This window comes from Ixodes scapularis, unplaced genomic scaffold (assembly GCF_016920785.2).
Source record: "Ixodes scapularis isolate PalLabHiFi unplaced genomic scaffold, ASM1692078v2 PGA_scaffold1__304_contigs__length_218370807, whole genome shotgun sequence".
Lineage (NCBI taxonomy): Eukaryota > Metazoa > Arthropoda > Arachnida > Ixodida > Ixodidae > Ixodes > Ixodes scapularis.
The window spans coordinates 145,114,107-145,135,665 of NW_024609846.1; the positions used below are offsets into that span (position 1 = coordinate 145,114,107).

The 21,559-nt window shown below is 47.1% G+C and overlaps 1 protein-coding gene and 1 long non-coding RNA gene across 4 annotated transcripts; both read left to right on the forward strand.

Annotated features, from left to right (window-relative positions):
* The first annotated feature begins 1,552 nt into the window (after positions 1-1,552).
* On the forward strand, positions 1,553-12,789 carry LOC8031375. 3 transcript variants are annotated; one of them, XM_040220780.3, is made up of 5 exons: positions 10,029-10,140; positions 10,231-10,288; positions 10,420-10,505; positions 10,571-10,832; positions 12,638-12,789. In XM_040220780.3, the coding sequence occupies exons 1-5, from the start codon at positions 10,129-10,131 to the stop codon at positions 12,646-12,648; spliced, it is 429 nt and encodes a 142-aa protein (XP_040076714.1). In that variant the 5' UTR covers positions 10,029-10,128; the 3' UTR covers positions 12,649-12,789. The 3 variants fall into 3 exon arrangements, 2 of the variants coding, with proteins under 2 accessions (XP_040076714.1, XP_040076713.1); XR_005717768.3 differs by lacking the exons at positions 10,029-10,140; positions 10,231-10,288 and adding an exon at positions 1,553-1,782; XM_040220779.3 differs by having other exon boundaries at positions 10,029-10,288.
* A 1,089-nt stretch (positions 12,790-13,878) lies between these two features.
* On the forward strand, positions 13,879-17,119 carry LOC121836163. Its single transcript, XR_006077811.1, has 3 exons — positions 13,879-13,948; positions 14,713-14,916; positions 17,032-17,119. It is a non-coding gene; the product is annotated as an uncharacterized LOC121836163 (long non-coding RNA).
* Positions 17,120-21,559: the final 4,440 nt, after the last annotated feature.

The window sequence follows — 21,559 nt, forward strand, 5'->3', positions numbered from 1 at the left end:
GTATTTCACACTTCGTGGAAATGTCATATTAGGTGCCTATATGACACGGCAAGGTACTGTGGCACGTCTCCAGTGATGGAGGCACACCCACGGCTGGTCGGGGGCGCGCCACAATAACCATGCTTTATAAAATGCAAACCTTTTTAGGGCGCTTTCGGGGTGCCTTTCGCCGAAGGAAAACCGCCCTACGAAGCTCACTCAGCACAAAAAGCAACACGACCATTCTTAAGCGATATATATTGCTAGTATCCGGCGGGCAGGCTCAGGTATATCCGCGATCAAGTTTCGTTCACGGAGACAAGAACTCGTACGAAGACTAACTGCTAGGCCCGAAGTCCACTCGCACGGGTCAAGTTTGGTTCACGGAGAGGCACTCTCAGCCTACAGCGCAGCGTGCAACTCGCTGTGCCGTTCTGTTAAGGATTAAATAAATGCATTTACCTGGAGTGTGTGAAATTAGGCCTAACCACTTTCACGATATCACTGTCCGAAAGTAAACCACAGACAACGGCTTGTTTGTTGACATTAATGCATCCGGTAGGCGAAGGATGTCCGGGGCTCAGCAATTCCTCGACCCAAGCTTCGTCAAGTGTACGCGACACTTGGTTTCACGGTTGATCATTTCCGTAACTACCGCAACTACGCACTTGCAGCCATTACTATGAGAGCAGCTTGGCTTGACCTGGCCAGAAAACTGGCTTGGTGGATTGCTAAATTGGACGCAATTGAAGACTCATCCGAAAATTGGAGGAGCGTTGATTAGGGGAGGGAAAAAAAAATCAAAATATTGATGCCCTTTGAAAGGGGAAGGGGGGGGGGGGGTGCGTTTATCATGCGAGTAAATACAGCATTGCTTACACAGGCAAAAATTTATGCTAAGGGAGATTCCATCCTATTTTCCAGCTAGAATGCCCCTAAAATCATGCCATATATTTATTAACATAATCTTTTTGAGAGGGTGGCTACCTTACCCTATAATACTTGTCACATGGGCACCTCAAATGACATTTATCCCAAATGACATTCAGTGTAAATGTCATTTAGGCAGTGCCACATGGCAGCTCAAATGACCTTTGGATTAAATGCTTTTCGAACTCAACTGAGTTCTCCCAAACTCATTTATGGCTCGTAAATGTGTGGTCTCATCAACAGCGGTCTGCACAAGTTGCATGAATTGAAATAAAACATTATAAATAATCGAAATACATTTGAAAACAATGCTTGTAGCAATTATTTTTAGTAAGAAATACTTATGACGTGTACATTTCGCACACCGTTTGCGATATAGTTGTTTAATATACTCGTGGTTTCAGTTGCCCAGTAAGCCTAACCTGTCCTGTTGTCCGCTCACTCGTTCACCTCAATTAGTTTTGCTTTCCAATTCCTTTTGCCAATTACACTTCTCATCTTTGATTTCTTTTTTTTAATATTTTATCATAGTTTTATAGTCTTTTATTCTTGTGTTGTATATATGTAATACTATATCTTTTGTTGTACATACATATTTTACCGTGTTTTAAGTTGTCTTAAAACGCGTGCGAAGTATGAGCCATATCGAATGGAGCGGCACCGTCGGATGCGAAGGGAACTGCGCATCATGTGGACTTCCCAGGAGACCTAGGCGCAGCACCGGCTCTGGGAGGGCTGTATCGAAGACCTCCGACGTGCCAAGCGAAACGGAGGCGTCTACGAGGAGATCTCGAAGGAGCTGCAGCGTTGCGAGACCATGAAAAGCAAGGGCCAGGTCCATCACAAGATAGAAAATCTGACCAACATGTACCGGTAAGATCATTTTAAAGTTGCATGCAACCTGAAAGTAGCATGAACCAGGGTGGAGAATAAAAATTAAAATCTTTGACAAAACTGAGGCTATAAATAGCACACTGACTGCCTGGCACGAGAGGTGGTGGAGGCTTTCCTTATTGAGAGGAGCGACAACAATGTGAGCCAAAAATCTCTTCGTTTGAGCAGAAAGGAGGAAGGGTTTCTGGAGAAGCTGATAAGGAATCTCGGCCAGGGGGGAGAGTGATGAAGGTTGCCTTGAACATCTTCTTCAGCCAACAGGAGAGTTGTGAAGATCACGCCAGCTCTGCGCACCGCGTCAGAAGAGAGAATAAACCTGTTGTGAATTGAACCTTGTTCGTGTCTGACATGTCTTTGTGTGCACCCTGTGTTCACATATCAAGACACTTTAGATGATTTTCTTGGACACCCAACTACCTCGAGGCCATAGACACGTGAGTTTATTTTTAAATTTTGCTATGCTGAACTTTTAATATCATGACTACGAAAGCCAGCAAAAAGCTAACCAGCTTTTTTAGCCTTGTGCCACGGGCTGTTTCTGTGAATCGTGCTGCCAAGGACAGTAATCAAGCACCTACGACTGCAACTAATGAAGGAGCGCACCCTTCCTCCAAAACGAATTGTGATCACTTTAGCAACGCTAGTGTGATATTCTGTGTCTCGTCCTGACTTTATTTGGGAGACTTCCGAACACGGCATTACAGCTGGCCTCGCCCACCTCGTCGATTTGGGGAGGGGTCACACCACCAGCGACCGAGTGCTGCCTGAGGGGTGTCGAACGTCCCGTTGCTTCTCGCAGCCGATAACAGCTTGCAGGTGCAGTTCCAGACTCACTAACAAGCTGAACTCTGGTGCTGGTTTTATTCTGGAGGCTTCGACCACGGCATTCCTGCTTGCCTCCCCCCCGCCCCGCCGAGCAACAAGTCGCACTACCACCGCCGGAGCGCCGCCAGAGTTAGGTGTCAAATGTCCAGCTTCTCCTCGGTCCCGTAATGGCTTGCAGGTGCGGGTCCAAACACTCTGGCAGACGGGACGGACCCATTTGCAGACCGGGGGTTTCGGGATGGAGGCGACGTCGACTTCGTGGAATTGGGGAGAGGGGGAGGATGAACTGCTGAAGGAAGAGACAGTCGTTGGCGGGGTGGCGTCGAGGGAAGCCCAAGAAAAAGCAGATTGCCGTACGGGGGAGAAGACCGACACGCGGGATGCCGAGAAAGTGCGGAGTTTGAAGAAGAACTCCAAGGACGCAAGGCCGCTGGGGAGGGAACCCCGCGAGAGGCGAGACGACGCAAGAGATTGAGTCAGAGACGGAAGAAGGACATCGCCTAGGAGCCGGGCCTGCTGCAGAACCCCTGTGAGCACCGCAAGCCCCCAAGAAATGCACGGCAGGACATGTGAGCCCTGTATCATCAAAGCCTGATTAGTGTCTAATTAATTCGAAGAAATGCATAAAAAGTTAACCCTGCAATCAGTGTTGTGAATTCCTCCGCCCTGTGTGAACCCTAAAGACGGTAATGCACTGCGCCGTCACACTAGCATTTCAAACCTGCCCGAGTGCTGGAACCTGGAGCAGGGCGAGTTCCTCAAGAAAGAAAATGAGCGGCTCAGCTTTGTGGACGAAGAGTTAAAATGCCTGTCATGCTCAAAAGTTCAGCATTTAGGCAGCCTCGATTGAATTACCCTCGAATGGACAGAGGGAGGAGTCAGGGCATCCGAGGACAGCAAACGAAAGCAACAAAGAGCTCTGCGGAAAAAAGTTGTCAGCACAGGGAATTGGATGCTTACGTCAAGGTCCTGGAGATTGACAGGACAGCCAAGAGAAGAAAGCTTGAAGAAGCATTCTCTGAGCAGCTGAATGAACACCAGGAAGCCACAAAGAAAATATTCCGAATCGCGTACAAGCAAGCAAGAAACAGCCGTCCCTTCAGTGACTTCAGTGATGAGATTGACGTGCAGACTGCGAATGGTATGGATCTAGGGAGGGTTTTGTACACAAATGTCTCATGCACAAACATTGTTGATCACATTGGAAATGAAATGCAGAAGAGCATGTGCAAAGCTCTTATAGAAGACGGCGCAAAGTTCTCTGTGCTGATTGACGGAAGCATTACCATAAGTAAGCATTCCAAGCTGATCATATACCTGCGCTTCGACTTCAGTCACATACAGCCAGTTACTGTTACTGTCGTCCTGGACCTTGTGGAAGTGACAGATGAGACGGCGGTTGGTATGAAGGAGGCCCTGCTGACTTGCCTGAATTCACACGGTTTAAGTATTGTGGGGCGCTCAGCCTGCCACGCAGCGGCGAGTGCTGAAACAAGGGGGGGGGGGTTTGTTACTGCCTAGAGATAGGACTGCCGAGCCGGGCCATGAACACTGTTTTGATCGTCCAGGCTCCTGTCAGCCAGTCATGGTAATAAACTCTGCCCAAGTCCACGGAATGAGTCATCTGGTCAATCCCCTGCAGCGGGCGGCGGAAGTCGAACGCCACAGTAAGAACATGCTAAAGGACAAGCTAGTTACTTTTGCTTCCGACACAGCCTCGGTGATGCTCGGGAAACCTTCGGTAGTTGCGAAGCTTCTAAAGGATACATTTCCTAACCTAATCCCATCGCACTGCACTGGCTGGAGCTGCCAGTCGAAGATACAGTCCGCAACAGGCAAGGTATCAACCACTTCAAAATTTTCGTGGACAAACTGTATTGCTTGTACAGCAGCTCTCCAAAGAACCGCAGAGAAGTCGAAAGCTGTCCAAAGGACTTGAATGCCTCCCTTTTGTGTGTGGTTAAGGTCCTGGATATGAGGTGGGTGGCGTCAAGCTTGAAGACTGTGAATGCTGTGATAACGTCATACCCTTCACTATACGTTCACTTCATTAAGTGTTCCGAGGACCCCAAGCGAGACACCAAAGAGAAGGCACAGCACAGAGGGCTTGCGAAAAGGCTGTCAGTTGAGTTTGTCAAGAACTTGGCACTGCTCCTTGAAAGCTTGGCCGAGCTCTCGGAACTTTCTTTGAGCTTTCAAGTGCGTGACATGACATTGCCAGAGGCGCACAACTTGGTGGCAAGGCAGATTGCAGTTTTTGAAGCAAGAAAAGCCCACCCCAGGAAAATGTCAGTGCGGGTCAACGACGCTGTGAAGACTACCGTATTTTCGCGATTCTAAGCACTCCCCCCCTCTTTCAAACATAAACACCTGAAAAAAAGTTTGTATGCGAATGTAAGCACCCCCCTCCCAACAAGAAATTTGAGATCGGAGACGCCGGTATCGCCAAGCGCCGGAATCGTGAACGGCTGCTGGCGCCTGGTTTGAACGTCAGTTAATAGCTGGCAGCACATAGTGCCACTTTCCACTTTCTCAACCGTGCAGGTAGTGTAGGAAGTGTAGGTGCATTGCAGAGCCGTGGTGCGTTGCTGTACCCTCTATCAAAGATGTTTTGTCTGTTTGGTCTCCTAGCGTTTGTTGCAGTCGGTTTAGTCTGTTAAGCCTATTCGTCCGCGTTGGTCTCGCAATCGTACTCCGTTCACTGTGTGCACATGGTTTGCGGAAGTCGTCCACCATGAGCGCAAAGAGGACTTCATACACGATGAAGTTCAATAGAACGGTTATTTCTTACGTGGAAGACAACGGAAACCATGGTGCTGCTGAACAGTTCGGAGTGGACAGAGCATGTGTGATTCGGTAGAGGAGACAGCGGGATCGGATTTTCAAGGGCACCGCAACCCGCAAAAAGTTATTGGGACCGCGCAGGGGCCGGCACCGAAGCAGCGAGAAGGAGCTCTGTGGCGGCTTTGCCGTCACGGCTGATTCCATACAAAGGAAGGCTATGGAAATCGCCCCACGGATGCAAATTCCCTGTTCGGCATTCCGCGCAAGCCGAGGCTGGGTGGAGCGGATGATGAAGAGGAACCACCATCACCCCTACCCTGCCCATCCTCAGGGATCCCGACGACTGGCAGTCATGGTCTGCAATTCCTTCGCCGGAGGAACGTAAGAATTGGCCAGGAGATTAGGACATTCGGCGAACTCATAAGGGTTTTGGCATGCTTGTGCATGGCAGTGCCTGTGTTGACCATGCCTCGTTTTTCGCCTCTGTTCATGCTGCCCTTTACGACATTGGGTATAACCCGAAACTCATTGCTATGCTTCAGCATTTGTGGATGAACTTCAGGTCAGCCAGACCCAGTATGAAAAGGTGGTGGAGAGGAAAATCAGAAGCGTGCCACACCTAGTGCAGAATCCGTCAGAGTATCATCTGTCGTTCAATGTCTGCGCCGATGCCGATGGGTCGCAGCTGGAGCCCGCCCTTGTCGTGGCCAATTACATCATGCGCCATATGCAGGGGATCGTCAACTCCAGGCATGTCTAAGCCCGTAAAGGTAGTCGTAAGGCCTGACTAGCCCTGACATGGGCCTGGACTCCCATTCCCAGATAAACCATGGCTGGCATCCACCGTGCATCTGGCTTCAGAAGCAAATATGCCTTTGAGGTTGTTCGGGGAACCATTTTGAGGAATCAATGAATGCACAAAGCTCCACCCGATGGTACAACCATCCTACACAGTTGCGTTCTAAATACCACGATTAAGTTGAGTTACAAATATACCACAACAAAGCAATAAAGCCAGGGACAACCAGCAATTCTTCCAGGCTGAATCATCTCAACATTCGGACTCTTGGAACCAAGATGGCGACTCAAATGCTGACCTGTCTGCCATGACTTCTCAAAGTCGGAAGGCTGGCCCCAGTGGATCCGTCGGTTGGAAAGATTTCAGATGGTCAATGGAAGAAAAACCAATGTAGAAGTGAACGATATAATTTACTGTATGGGAGATAAAGCTGAATATATCTCGCTCTCGTTCAGCCTAACCACCAATCAAATGAAACAGTATGAAATGGTATACAAGGCAGTCCATGAGCTCTTCATGGGTCAGCAAAACCCGGGGCCGCTTGCCAGTACGGTCAGAGACCCAAACTGAGACAGTTTCGGCTGAGCGGTACTCTCACCGAGACCGAGCCACTTGATTAAAACGAGACTAAGACTGGCATTGGAGACTGGAACCGAGGTTCTGTCTCAGCTCGGATCTCATACCACGAGACAGCCCTGGAGAAGGCTCACTAGCAGTTACTAGACAGACCTGAAGAAGGCTATCAAGCACAGGAGATGACGAAGAACACACTGTGTTTCCAGTCTTTCTGTTGAAAAATGAGCGAACAACAGCCCGGCTCCCAGCCGGAGCCTCCGAGAGTGGCCCTTCCCGGGAAACATACTTTCCCGAACGGGGACCGAGGAGGGCCTCGCGGCAAGAACATTTTTTCGGCCGCGGGCCGCAGCGAGAGCAACGATACGGGACCTGCCCGGGCCAACACCACCCAGGTCCGTCGGCCAACTGTAATGGCTAAGGAGGCCACCGGGATCGGGTCCGGAGGCCGCTGGAACGAGCGGCTCTTGTATTGGCTCCATCAGTGGGTGCGCGACGAGACAGGGCCTGCCCGGCTGCCGCCACCCATCAGCAGATTGCGGCAGTCATGGGGGCCACCGGGATCGGGTTCAGGGGTGGACCGGACCAGCGGCTCCTCTCGCGGCTCCATTGGCGGATGCGACCGCAGCGGCCTTGGACGACACCGCTCTTGGATCGGCGGCCACCGTGCCTGCCACCGGCGGCACACTCAGGTCGGCTCGCCTCATTGCCACGTGTCGTAGCGGAAGTGGTCTGAGCACCGATACCCGCGGCCAGGGATGCCGTCGAGGGTAGTGCTCCTGGTGTTCTTGGGCCGCACCATGGAAGATGAGGACCGGAGCCCGGTCCCGGTGACCTCATCGAGCTCCAACCCCGCCTCGGCCGACCTTCACACTACCCTCGACCAGCACAGCGCCTTGGAGGCAGTGCTGGCCTACATGGCCACGAAGTCAGGGTTCGCGGCGGCCGTGCTGGAGGGGAGCCTGCTTCAAATCCCGGTGACGGCGGCAGTGCCGGTGAAGACTGGGGACGCCTCATCCCCAGTCTTCACCGGCTCCCCTCCGTGCTGGAGGGGAGCCGGAGCATCTCTCAGGCTGCCTGGGCAGTTTTTCGACCAAGTGCAAGACCGACTGCCAGAACCAACAAACTATGTCAACCAAGTGCGTGCAATGATGGACAGCCTTCGGCCAGAGGCCACCAGGACACCAAACAGCAGCCGCCCTCATGTCAGCGAGAACCTGACACATTGCACGCACGTTTTTGTCAGGCACGGTCCCATCACACGTTCACTTCAGGCCCCCTATGCTGGTCCTTTCCGCGTGCTAAAACGCAGACCAAAACACATCACACTCCAGATTAGAGGCCAAGAGGAGGTGATTTGTTTGGACCGTCTCAAGCCTGCCCACATCAAGACATCACCCCCCAGGCCCATGACGACGGAACTTGCCACAAACGTCGAAGAAGGCCACCACAACAAAACACTCTCACCTTCCCCATTCCCCGCTCCCAGACCCGCAGCTGTAACAGACCCCCGGGGCAAGCAGGGCTCTCTGACGGCTGCTCTAAATCCCCTTCCGGGATGAACGACGCGTTAGGGCCGCAGAGTTCGCTGGCTGGATCGGCTCGTTCTCAACGAAGCACAACGTTTGACTGCTCACAGCGGCTACGTTGGGCTTCAATGGAAACCGAATTGACACTACTTACTACACTGCAGAAAAGGAGTCCGAAGCTTTGAAAGAAGCTGAAGAAAAGAAGCGCCATTTGGTGTCACACTCCGTGAGTCAGCGGAAGTTCAACCTGCTCAAGGTCGATCCGGAGAGAACCGAAATTGAGGGCGGAATGGGGATCATAATTGTGAGCATGCAAGTACTAAACGCTTCCTTTTAGCGTACGAACTGCAAAGAGTGTGGTGCGAACATCGTCACCCTGGAGAAACACGGGTCCGGCTACAGCTTGGCGCACAGGCTCATACTGGTGTGCTCAATGTGCCAGGTGCGCGAGCACCGCTTTTCATCGCCAAAGGTGTCCGGCACCAACAAGATTACACCTTTTGAGGTGAAAATTAGGGACATGCAGGTAATGCAAAGCATCGGGAAGGGGTCGGCTGCCCTCACCGACTTTTGGGCGTGCATGATCGTGTCTCACCGGGGCCTCCACCACAAAACTTTCAATGGCCACATGGACAAGATGTTACAAGCTGCTGAGGCAGCTGTTGCAGCCAGCAAAAATGAAAGTTCTGAGGTAATCAGGAGCCTTTACAAAGACGTCATGAACCCTCCAGGCAATATTAACTAGGCACTTTTCAAAATGGCAGCGCAAGTCGGTCTGCTGTCAACTCAGCAAGCCCTCATTGCTGAGGTGAAGAAATATCCATGGCTTTGGGGCGCCCGAAGGCCGGAATACCGGTTGCCAAACGTAAAGGAGAACTCCTGGAATGCCATGAATGCCATCAGGGCCTCTCTGAATAAGTTTTGTCGCATTCTTCTGTTCTCTTTTACATCGCACGTTAATGAAAATGTGTACGGGAAGCTAAAATTCATCTCGGGTGTGTATTGGGTGTATTCTGAGCTGCGGTACAAGAGCGGAAATGAGCTATATCGCCCGATTTTCATACTACACACAGTCCGAGTGTGTAAAAAAATCGCAGTTCGACCAACGTGCACTCGCAACTCAGTCAGCCGGAAAATGCTGGCACCAGAAGTTGCAACAATTATGGATATACTTGTAGACCCTGAGTTGGAGGAAAATAAAAAAACGGACGAAAACAACAAAATCTCAAATGCAGCTGAATTCCTCACCAGCTCGCCTGCACTTTATGACTGCTAACAATTATGAAAGCTCTACGTTTTGTAGTACATCCCATCATGCGGTGCAAGCGTAGCAAGCTGTCACCCACGCGCTTGAAAATATGTTTGGTTTTGGGGTGAAACGTGGCGTAAAGCTTTATTTGAGATTAGTTAGTCAAAAAAACATCAAAGTATTTCTTTTTCAAGTTTTACTAACAAGTTCTTAAGCATTGGTATGCAACTCGAGTGGCTGTTAATAAAGGTTGTGCCATACCAAGTGAAATGGTTGTGCAACACCAACTGAAATTTCATATGTTGAATTGAAATCTCCATTGTTGGGGATTGACGTGAGCCGTGCACTTCCTGTCATTCCCCTTAGCACACTATCTTACATGCTGAAAAATATTTGGCATTCTATTACAGAAATGGATCCTAGAGACTGCATACATGTGGCACAAAATATGAGAGGTACGGCAGGGAATCGAGAACCAGCTGTGGCCGGAGTGGTGCTGGGCAAGATGATGTGCAGCAGCCCAGCTGAGAGCTCTACCCGTACCCGCAATTTTTAGCTGGACAGATATGTTGCAGAGGGTACTGTTTGTTCTGCACAAAGCTTTATTGGCAACTATGAACAGAATTTATTTGTTTTCATGCAATACGCTGTTTTCCACTATAACCAAGGCCCGCAAGACGGTTGGCAGCACTGGGCCTGCCACAGGGGTAGTGAAGATATCAAGGGGTATGTGAAATAGCAGACAACATTGACTTTTAACGAAGTATGTTACTCTCAATTTAGAAACCAAAGAACATTTAGGCACTGGTGCGTGACTGGTTCCATGAATTTTGTGCTCATTCATATTCAACATGCAGATCTCCTCATGAAGACCTACACTCCATATAGGGGAAGTGGCATTCAAGACGTGACAGAGGACAGTTGCGAAGCCCCCCTAGATGACGTAAGTGCATTGTCTTGAAGCACCGTTTTAAGTGCAGTGCGGCAATGTGCCTGTTTTCTTTGTAGGACTCCCTCGACCATAGCCTGCAGCCAACAGACACCTGCCAGATGTTGCTGACGCTGGAGGGGGATGGCCAGCTGCCCAGCACATCTCGGCTGGAGCCGACTCATCCGGTGTCACCACCTCAAGTGGCTCCAGTGGCAGCACCGACGCAGGCTACGGTTTCACCTGCTGTGCTTCCAGACCCACCTTCAAGAAAGCCAGGCCACAAGGCAACCGCCTCAGAGCGTGATGCCAGAGAGTATGCATCACTGTGCAAGATTCTCAGTGAGTCAACAAGATAAATGGCCAAGACTTGCGACAGGCCACACATTGAATCCTCGAGCCCAGACGTGGCACTAGGGCTTTATTTTGCCAATGAGCTGGCGGCCCTTCCACCACAATTGAAGTGCCTTTGTAAGCATGAAGTGATGAAGGTCTTTCATGAATTTGAGAAAAAGAACCTAGCGGAAAAAGGCCTTCTGTCTTTAGATTAGTGTAGGAGATGACATTTTCGACAAGAAGGTTTGCCTATACAGTCTCGTCAATATGGTCACCTCCGTTCCCCAGGAAAATCGTCCAATATAACAAATCAGTCTAGAATGCATGCAAATATTAAATAACAAGCGTAGACAAAAAAGGCATGGTTTATTTAACCACAAATTTATGGGATGTAAGTCTTTACTGTTACTCTTGACCCACTTTTCTGTCCATAAAGCGTGCGCCAACAATCTCACAAAAGCAAAGCCAAGTTTTTTTGTTTGTTTTTTGGAAGGGGGAAACTCTACTCTTTAACATAGTGCACATGTCCAGAAGTCTTCTCAGTTTCGAATTTGCATATTTCTTTTTTTTAGCTGAGCTAAAAGCTGCATTTGCTTATGTTTCACATTCGCCATGGCCTCTTACCATTTCGCTTCTCACCAGATATCATCTTTCGCACCTTCTAAAGGCGCATTTACACCGGCAATGCGATCTAGTCGCCCGATGTTTAGATGTTCACACCGGCGCGTGCGATGAGCGAATTGCTTCATGGTTGCTTCTTGAAAACTTTCGCCTGATCTCGCTCTTAACAATATTTCTCGGAAGCCGTCGCCAGTTCTGCTGTTCCTGCCATCCCGTTTTTCGTTTTCGTTTCCGCGCATCGGTTCCTCTTGCGGTCATGGATCTTTTTGACCGGCTGAGCAAAGAGGAGGAAGTTGTGGCAATCCTAGCTTCTGTGTATGCGCCCCAGCCTGCGTTCACGGGAAGTCGCTAACCACGCAGGTCGACTCCTTACCAAGCTCCGAGTGTGGGACAATGAGTATTACCGCGAGCTTTTCTCTTTACTTCGTGTTAACTACCTGTCACATGCTTATATTCATATTTTCTCTTAGCTTCCTTAGAATGCCGCCGCAGGCGTTCGACACCCTCCTAGGGCTGTTGACTGAAAGAATTGCGAAAAAGGACACCAACTACCAAAAGGCGATTTCTCCGACTGATCGTTTGGCTTTGACCTCCGAGATAAGGCATCAATACAAACAAAAAAAATTACTTTAGCAGCTATATGAGAGCTGATGTGTGGCAGAAACAAGCTGCTGCATCTGTGCCACAAGCGCTCAGTAATGTGTTTCCCCTGTTGCCTTTTGCGCCCCTTTACAGCAGCCTTCACGAAGAAGGACACATGATAATACTCTGTCTTTATTACGGGTAAAGCTGTCCCGTATACGTAGGAACACGTTTCTGGTGTTGGTATTTCTGGTCCCATGTGAGAACGTTATCGTTCTCACATGGGAACCTTATCTATAGCTGCCTGAAGTGAAAAGCTGGACTGTTTTGTTAATATCACCAGAATTAGGACTTGCACAATGATTTTCCCTCTCGGCTTTTCTAACACAGTGCAGTACACTTTTTGTGGATCTACATTATTACACAATGTGTGAATAGCGTAGACAACATTTGGATGTTCCCTTCACAAACTTGAACAAATACAACTGCTTTTCAATGTGGCAATAATTGCTTATCCACTGACTCCCACCAGCAATAATTACTGTATACAGGGTTTAGTGAGTCAGGTTATCAACTGCTTGTCACAAGTGTTACATCTGCCTTGGCAGGTTCCTTGTAGCCAGCCTCACGTTAAGGATGGTGAACTTACTTCCTGGTGGGCAGATCGACTGCATGCCGCGTGGTGTCCGATGTCTGCGATGCTCGATGGGATATACTTCAGCCCGTGCACCTGATCTGCCCGCAGACAGCTGAGGAATGGCTCAGGGTATGTTACAAGGTCTTGTTACTATCACGAGCCTAAAAGCATTGAGTGTATTTGACCTCTGCAGACCAACAAGAGATGCTTAAAGTGGAGCAGTAAAAGGTGACTGTTATGGAGTGTACAGTCATGGACAACATAAGTTGAAACGACCGAGCAAAGACAGATACCAGCTGGCCCTGCCCTCAGACCAGGGCACAAGAAAAAACATGTAAACCAGAGTGCTGCTTAAATCAATGTGATCATGCAACGGATGTGATTTAGCTGGTGCCAATATTACATGCCAATTTACAACTATATTAGCGGAAAGCACGAGCAACCTCGGTGGCTCCGAGGCAAAGCGCCGGCCTACGGATCCCCAGGTGGCAGGTTCGAACCCTGGCCGATGTGCCCGCAATCTGACTGACGCTTATTGCAGAGAAGGCGCCGTGTAACTGAGCTTTCGGTAGCACATCAAAAGATCCCCAGGTGGTCCAAATTAATCCTCAGTACTCCGCTGGGGCATGCCAGATGCCCGTCACTGGTTTAGCTTGTAAAACCCTCAAATTTGACTTTGGAAAGCATGGGTAAGTCATAATAAGAAATGCAAGGCGCATCAAACTAAACTCCAAACACATTGGAGGAACATGCTGAATCGAAATGGCGCATCACTCTTGTCCGTGCTCGCCGTGACTGTACTAAGGCACAACTGTAAAGGAGCATTTCTTTTACAGTTATTTGATGTTGGAGAAGGCCAAAGTGTTTGCTAGCCAACCAAGTGTATGTGGTATACTGTAACTGTTCGAATCTGGCATTGGAAAATCTGGAAAACGCACGCAGACCTGCATGGGTGAAAAACAGAAAATGCTTTTTGTGGTCATGCTTACCATTCCAGTGACAATTCGCTTGCATTATTTATTTCTGTAACCTAAGAAAAGAAAAAGAAAACCAGGAGAGACGAGCATGCTTACTATGTATTTTTTGAGAAAGTGAACTGTTTGAAATCTCGTTATACAGGTTGCTTCCGACTTTGAGGAACGTTGGAATTTCCCTCATTGCCTGAAAGCCATTGACGGGAAGCATGTCACCGTGGAATGCCCCCAAAAACCTGGCAGCCTCGATAGAAATTATAAAGGCACGTCAGCAAGTCTATGCTTGCCGTTAGTGACGCACATTATAGGTAAGTACACCTCTCCATTTTGCAACTTTAGGTAAGATCAGTCAGCATCATCCGTACTTATTTATTAAGAGGTTCAGGACAACGATTGTGATGTTTAAAAATTGTGCACTGATTATTTTAAGTTATTCAATTCTTCTGCACCATATGCCTTCAGTGACATTTTGGGCATCCCTGCTAAAAATTTCCATTACATCCAATTGGAATTCCGACAGGTATTAATCGGAACCAATTGGTTTTAGTAAGTTTAAATTGGAAGCACACTGGCCAGTGGGTCTCACCAATTAGAATTATTTTTCCACTTGGAACCGCGATGGGTCCCAAATGGTTCCTGTTGGTTCCCATTGCAGTGTCCAATTTGTTGTCCAGAAACCTAATTGGTACCAATGGAAAAATTACAATTGGAACCTAATGGGAATTTTCAACTGGGATGCGCTGCGATGCCTCCCGGAATGAAAGAGTGTCACCTGCTCAGTGCAAATAGAAGTGACTCCCACGTGCATTTCGAGGGCTACGTTCACTGATCAAGTTAAAGAAAGCGCGTTCACTAAAATAGGACCGCAATCTCCCATGCCTTTCCTGCCAGTGTGCATGATCACACTCGGCCCATTTCTTTTTACTATGCCAGAGGTTTAACAAAACAAAACAGCAAGGATGTGTGGGTCATTTCATGCAGTTCGCAGAGACTAGGGCAAAACAAAAGATAGGCCTCAACATAAACGACAAACTAAAGCAAGTCCTTTTTACTTCCTTATATTTTTGTTTAGGTTTCTGTATGTAGAACTTGGCCATCATGGGAGCGAGAGCGACGGAGGCATATTTTCACGCAGCAAGCTTCAGGAGCGGCTGCTGCAAGGCCAGATGGGCGTGCCACCAGACCAAAACGTTGGGATAGAGGGGACTTGCTTTTTTTGTTGGTGATGAGGCATTTCCACTGAAAATCTACATGATGCGGCCCTTTTCAAGAAAAGGTAAGTGCACTGCATTTTGGAATTTTAATTTCGCTTGAAAGAAGGACCTTATTAAAGACTGAAAGCAACCAAATTGCTGACGCACAGTTTATATTACGAGTGTTGACAATTTGCATTTCATTTTGTATAGACAATTTCATTTCAGTCAAATAACCTTGTTAGAAACATTTTTTGTATAATAAACAGATGTTTATTGCGTGCCTAGACATTCCAAGTATTTTGACTACAAGTTATACCTTAACTGCATGATATAGCATGTATGGTACGTAGCTAAAATCAGCTAACAACTCATTTAAACTTTCATGTAAATTTTTTGCAATCAAATTTTCTTATTTGTATTTGCATCTCCAATAGGAGAGAATTTATATTCATTCAAAATATTTAATCATGAACTCTTAACTTTGTTAGAAACATTTTTTGTATAATAAACAAATGTTTATTGCATGTCTAGACATTCCAAGTAGTTTTACTACAAGTTATACCAACCTTAATTGCATGATGTAGCACGTGTGGTACATAACTAGAATCAGCTGACAACTCATTTAAACTGTCATGTAAATTTTTAGCGATGTAATTTTCTCATTTGTATTTGAGTCTCCAATAGGAGAGAATTTATATCCACTCAAAATATTTGATCATGAAATATAGGGTTAACAAAATAACAGAACATCCCATCCTTCCTCCTCCCCCCCTACCTCCCCCCTCCCTCCCCCCCCCTCCCACCCCTTGCCAAGTTTGTGATGCCAGCTTGTAGCCTTAGCTGCACTTAAATGTACTAGCTCGTGCTGAGAGCAAAGTTCATATGGCTAAGTAACTCTAAATTTTATTTGCCGTTACGTCGGACATAATAATTTTCATTTTCGGTTAGGTTGAACGTAACTTGAAACCTTGGGGTAAAGTTACATGGGGCGTAAATCTAATTCTTATTTCGGGTTCCATCGGACGGACACAACGCTAGGCACTGCGAGAATAATTGCATAAGCACTACCCAGCCGGTACACACGACACAAAGAAATTTAAAGACGCTTCAATACTTTTGGACTATAACGGTTAGTTCAGTGCCCTAAGCTTATTACACTCACTCTGAAGGGTGCAAGCAGTGATGGACCAAACTTTTGCCTAATCTTGTAATTCGGCAAAGCGGAATTTCGGCCAAACTTCTCCGCGAATCCGTCAATGATTCAACGTCATCAAATTTTACGCATGCAGTATAAATCCGGCAAAATACCAAGGTAGCCAGATTGAACAGTCCATGTTCATCTTTTTTTTTTTTTGTGAAGAAAGAGTGGCAGACTGATACTTTACACCAATGTAAAAACACTAGCCGCTGGAGCACCAAAAAGTATGCTTTGCCTGCAAGGTGCGACGATATGTTAATAAGATAAAGACCTAACGCCGAAAACTGGTTTCCTGCAGTCAAGGTTTGGAGGAAACCAGTCCTTGGCATTCAGTTCTTACTTCAAACTCTTTTTTTTTTTTCGTTTTGCAGCCGTCGCATTGTGAAAAAAACATTAACATGCACCTGATCTCACAACACTGCTGTGCTTTTCCCCGTACAGAGTCTGTCTGCTACTGCCACCATCACCATGGCAACGAGACATTGACTGCAAGTCAGCAAGAGACGACACTATTTCCAGAGGCGTCGTTTGCTAAACTCAATGCTCACCAAAAACGGTTTGGGGGGCGCGGCGGCCATCAATCAGCAAAGCAAACGTAGTCACCCCTCGCGCTCGGGAAGTTTCAATCTTGTCTCAGGCTCGAGCTTGTGCCCTTGTTCCAACCGTCAAAGGTTGGAAACTAGGTTACTGTATCAAGGGAAGACTTGAATAGGATGCTGACAACCGAGGTGACTTCTTCCAGTTCTCGGTGTCGATCGTCACGCTGTTTCTTAGCAGATGGCAGTCGGAAAAAGTGTTTCAACGATTTTACGCTGCAAATGATGGGCTCCTAAGTGCCCATAAGCAGACACATTGCGATCGTGGAGGTAGCATAGCAGACGGAATTGATTGTGTGGAAGGGTACGGCTGTGTTGCAAGATTGGGCGACGTAAAATGACATCTTCTTCGGTAGGGTGACGTAAAATGACAGTGATGACGTCGCATTCAATGTTCACAGCGGATTCGCGGGTTGATGAGGCTCATGCCGGGTGCCGGGTCGCCCATGACGGAGGGGCGCGGAGCCGCGGGGCGGCAGTCACCCCGAGGGGCTAGAGGAGTGCGGTAGGTGTGTGTTCGCGGGGAGTGACTTCTCCGGAGGATTTGCAGAACTCTGAACGCCGATGTGTTGTTGTCTGTGTGGCGGTGACGGCTGTTCGCACTCTATCGCTGTGTTGTGGTCGTGGTCATTATTGGTTGTGAAAGTCTAGACTTTTCAGCTGCGATATGTCACTTGACTGGCCTTCCCAAAGAGAAGAACCAAAATCAAGAGATAAGGAATTTTTTTATGACATCCTCATTTAGTTATGATTTCTGTCGCGAGTGATGTACATTTTCACTTTATCAGAGTCGTGCGATTGCCACGATCAATTGAGAGTCACTTTGTATACTTTAGGTTGGTGTGGACTACACACTGAATAAACGTATAACTTCTAATGTAGACAGGTTGCTTCCAGATGCGCATGTGTTCAAGAGACGAAGTACGTCGCTATCATTGCCTAGTTTGGAATCCTCATGAAAGCTCGCAACAGTCACTTGGTGTCCTGCATTGAACAGAATTATTGACTCAGCTTTTAACCAATCTGCTATTTATATGTTCTAGAGCAAGACTTGGTCGGCTTGGCAAACTGTCTTATCGACTCCAGTTTGTGACCACCTCCAGTGCTTCAACTTGGGCAGTCCCGTGCATGAAGACTGCGCTAATCTGCAATCAAGGGACATAATGTTATCCTTCTATGCGCGGGCCTTTGAAAAATTAACTCATTATCGTCTTTACTGTGTTGGGGTTGTGGGGAAGGACGAAGTACCACTACAGTGATCTGAGTGAGAAGAGAAACAACATGCGTTCTTTCAATCGAGGTGCTCGAGAGTGTTTCCAATTGCGTCTATTTTCCAAATTTAGCTGAATTTCATAATTGCAATATTAAATTGTGACCGTGCAATGTCAATAAAATCTCCTGGGTGCTTGTTTTGCACTTGACTGACTACCAGTTTTCGTTTCTACATTTCATGTCGTGTCTCAATAGTCGTTCCTAAGTTTGGTTACTTCTCCTCAACTACTAAGATCCCTCTTTTGTACTTGAAAAAGTAAAGCTACAAAAATATGTTACGTGAAGGGTCCGATTTTCCTTTTTGCTCTGGCCCACTAAAAGAATGCATTAAAATATGATGCTGCAAGCGTATTCTACATAAATAAAACGTAAAGAGGCCACCTAGCTTACTGATATTTGTGCGTCAAATATGCACGCAGTCGATATGTTATGCCGCGGCAGTTTTCTCTAGGACGACACTGTCTTCAGATAAGAACGGCCGTCTGTGTCCGGTGATGGTTTTTAATTTTGACCAAAAAAGTTCATCTTGCTGCCTCAATGCCCAGAAAAATGAAACCCGTCTTTGTTGTAAGAAAAAACAAAGTTGCCTTCAAGGAAAAAAGTCAGAAACACCTCCTCGATCTGAAGCGCTGTCTGTAGGTTTCGCAAAAATGGCATTTCAGGCAACTCTCCCCCAAAATGTGTTGTGGCTTCTGGCCCAGAAATATTTACTGACAAGTTAAGTATGGGGATGATTGACCCAAAGTATTTATCACGACATATCGACGTCGTTATTTTTAAATAAAAAACCGCATAGATAGCACATTGTGCAATACTCCCTAAGTTCTAATTTTTTTTTTTCCTTCGCATTTCTTTAAGCCAGGATTTTCAAACTTTGCCAGCGTGTTGTCCTCTATTAGGCTATAAGTACTGTTGTCCTGGTTAGTGGAAAAGTTAACGAGAAACGCTCAAATGGGGGCATTTTACTAAATATTCCTACCTTTGCAAATCAATTTAAAAAATATGCCATCTTTGATTTCTTCACCTCTTCCAAATGAACGCCAATGATATCTACTAACATGATGTGCAAAAATATGTTGCATTGTTTATGTGTCTTATACATACCCGTAGTTGACAAGTTCATAATTTTTACAGCTTGTAAAAGTGCTCCAAGTGGTCAGATTGACAGCACAGGGGTGGGCGATAATTTCTAAGTGATAATATTTAGCAAGTTATTTTTCTTTGTACAAGATTAAAAAGAATGCGCATGAGCCGGAGCAATCGAGAGATGCTAGCCTGTCGCACGCTTCACAGGGTACGTTTTCAGTAGTCGGCGTGTGGCGTCTCTGTGTATGCCAAGCAAAGGAATCAACCACAGATAGCAGATGTTTATCTCGACGTGTAACCACTGGAGAATGGGGCTGCCAAGAACAATAAGCTTGGACACGTAATCACAAAAGAGATATGATTGTGCTACAATAAAAAGGACGTGAACGGGAAGGAATACAGGATACACGACGTTTCGGGCAGACACCCTTCTTTGTGTAAGAAACAAAAAATTGGTGAGTAACACATGCATAGCCCCCTTTTCTTGTGACGTATATGACCCTTTCCTTGTTCCTCGCCATGTTTCGTATCTATCACTTGAAGGAGGGCGTTCGCCCAAAACGTCGTGTATTCCTTCCCGTCCACGTTTTAGTTAGTGTAGCTGCATCTTTCGTGTTTTTGGTTAATTGGTTACCCAGAGGATAACATCACAAAAAAGGGTGCGTTGATTGGTGGAAAAGGAAGGGAGGCAAAACCGTTGGAGGGCACACCCTATTCGGTCGGAAGATATTCACATCCGTAGCGAAAACCAAAAAAGGGACCTGTAGCTGCGCCCTGATCAGTGATGACACCAGCCACGATTCCGCCCATGCATGCTACGGCCTTGGGAAAATTCACGAGTGGCTTGAAGACGTTGCTCCTTTCTACACACATTTTATGTAAATCAGTGACGGCAGAGAAAGCTAATTCAAGAATAGGTACCAACTTCATGGGCTCGCTAAGACCGAGTACCTGTCAGGCAAGTGGCTAGTTTCCGCTACTGGGAGGCAAGAACGCCTACGATGCAATTGAAGGCCTCGTAAAGCACCATGATGCAACAGTTTACAACCTTCGAGGGCCAGCTACATCAGGTATCAAATGTGCATCAGATATGGTGGACGTCCTCAGCACCAAATTACCGAATCTGGCATTAATTCGCAAGGGCTGACTTTCGGAAGTTCAGTTGAAATGAAAAAAACAGACTGGAATTCCATCCATCCCAAGCCTGGAATTCAATCCTGGCACTGCTGACAGTGTATAGGGTACATGTATCGACCCACTGCGACATGAATTGCTGGTAGCAAGAACGATGCACAAAGTAAAAACAGAAGGAAAGATCTCGCGCGGAGTTTGCACGGGTTTTGGCTCTTTGGTTTGTTTGGGGTTAGTTTTTGTTTAGTGTTAGTTTTCACGGTGTTCATTCCGCAGCATTGTTGAATGCTAGACATCAAAACAAGTAAAACACATACAAATAAGCGCTTCGCCACAGTTTCCTTTTCCGGTGAAGACCATCTGCATGTTCCATAAAAATGACTTAGGAGCTACTTTTCGGAAGTCTAGTGGCCTGCACTAGAAACATGGACTACATGTTTCAGGCAAAAGTAAGTCTAGCTAGCTGTTTCTCACTCAGCCCATCCTGGTTCTTTATTCAGTTCCTTGTGTGCACTTGTGGCGTATCGCTTTCAAAAGACGTGCTCTAGCGTTCGACCCTGGCATACAGAGAAGTGAGATTTAGAAGATTTCATTGAGGTCCGGACGAACATGAAAGGTGCAATCTTCGGGAGCAGCCAAGTGAAATGGTTTTGCCGCGACCGTTTGTTTTTAGATAAGTGCATACAAGTGTGCACATTTAGCTTCTCAGGAGCGACGGTTAGGCTCTCAAGGAGAACATAAGCGGGTTGCCTCTCAATAAGTTGGACTTTGCGGTAGTCTACGTAGGTGGAAACAACCTGCAGTATGGCGACGGGGGTCAGCGGTGGTCAAAGAAGTTGTGGTAAGTACATGCCAGCATGGTTGTAAGCTATGGAGAACAGTATGCTGATTTTTGGAGAAGTGCGGTTAGGGAAGCTCGTTTTAGTGAACGCCGTTTTCGCGACAACAGTAGGTTGGATCGCCGTTTCGAGGAAATGCGACCGCGGACATGCTAGCCTAGCTTGCCGAACCCTAACCAACACTTGGAGATCCACGATCGAGCTTATATTAAATTCTCCCCGATCAACAGCAAGGGGTCACCGCACGAAGCGCGGTCTGTTTGGAAGCCTAGCTTGCCGCCGCCTACAAGCAGCATTTCTTGAACGGAGGCCTCGATAAAACATATCCATTTTCGCTAAACCGTGCTTCGATAAACCATACCTCTTGGGCTAAAACGAGCCTCGATAAAACGGCGTTTTATCAACTGTAGTAAACCCGCTTTTTTTTTTGGACACCTTCAATAGTCATTTGAAGCAAACATCAAAGTTTGTTGTGCAAAACGAAAATCATGCAATGCAACTATCTCAAGGTCTTGTTAATTTAGTTTTATACTAGATCCCAAAGAAAAACATGACGTGTCTACATATTTTGGCTAAATTTCATATTTTCGTGTTCTTTCTA

Bases quoted from the DNA above. Each gene is read 5' to 3' on its own strand.
- LOC8031375 (XM_040220779.3), top strand. From the start codon at position 10,129: ATGTTGCAGAGGGTACTGTTTGTTCTGCACAAAGCTTTATTGGCAACT. The intron at 10,289-10,419 runs GTATGTGAAATA...TTCAACATGCAG, and splicing joins GGTAGTGAAGATATCAAGGG to ATCTCCTCATGAAGACCTAC. The intron at 10,506-10,570 runs GTAAGTGCATTG...TTTTCTTTGTAG, and splicing joins GCGAAGCCCCCCTAGATGAC to GACTCCCTCGACCATAGCCT.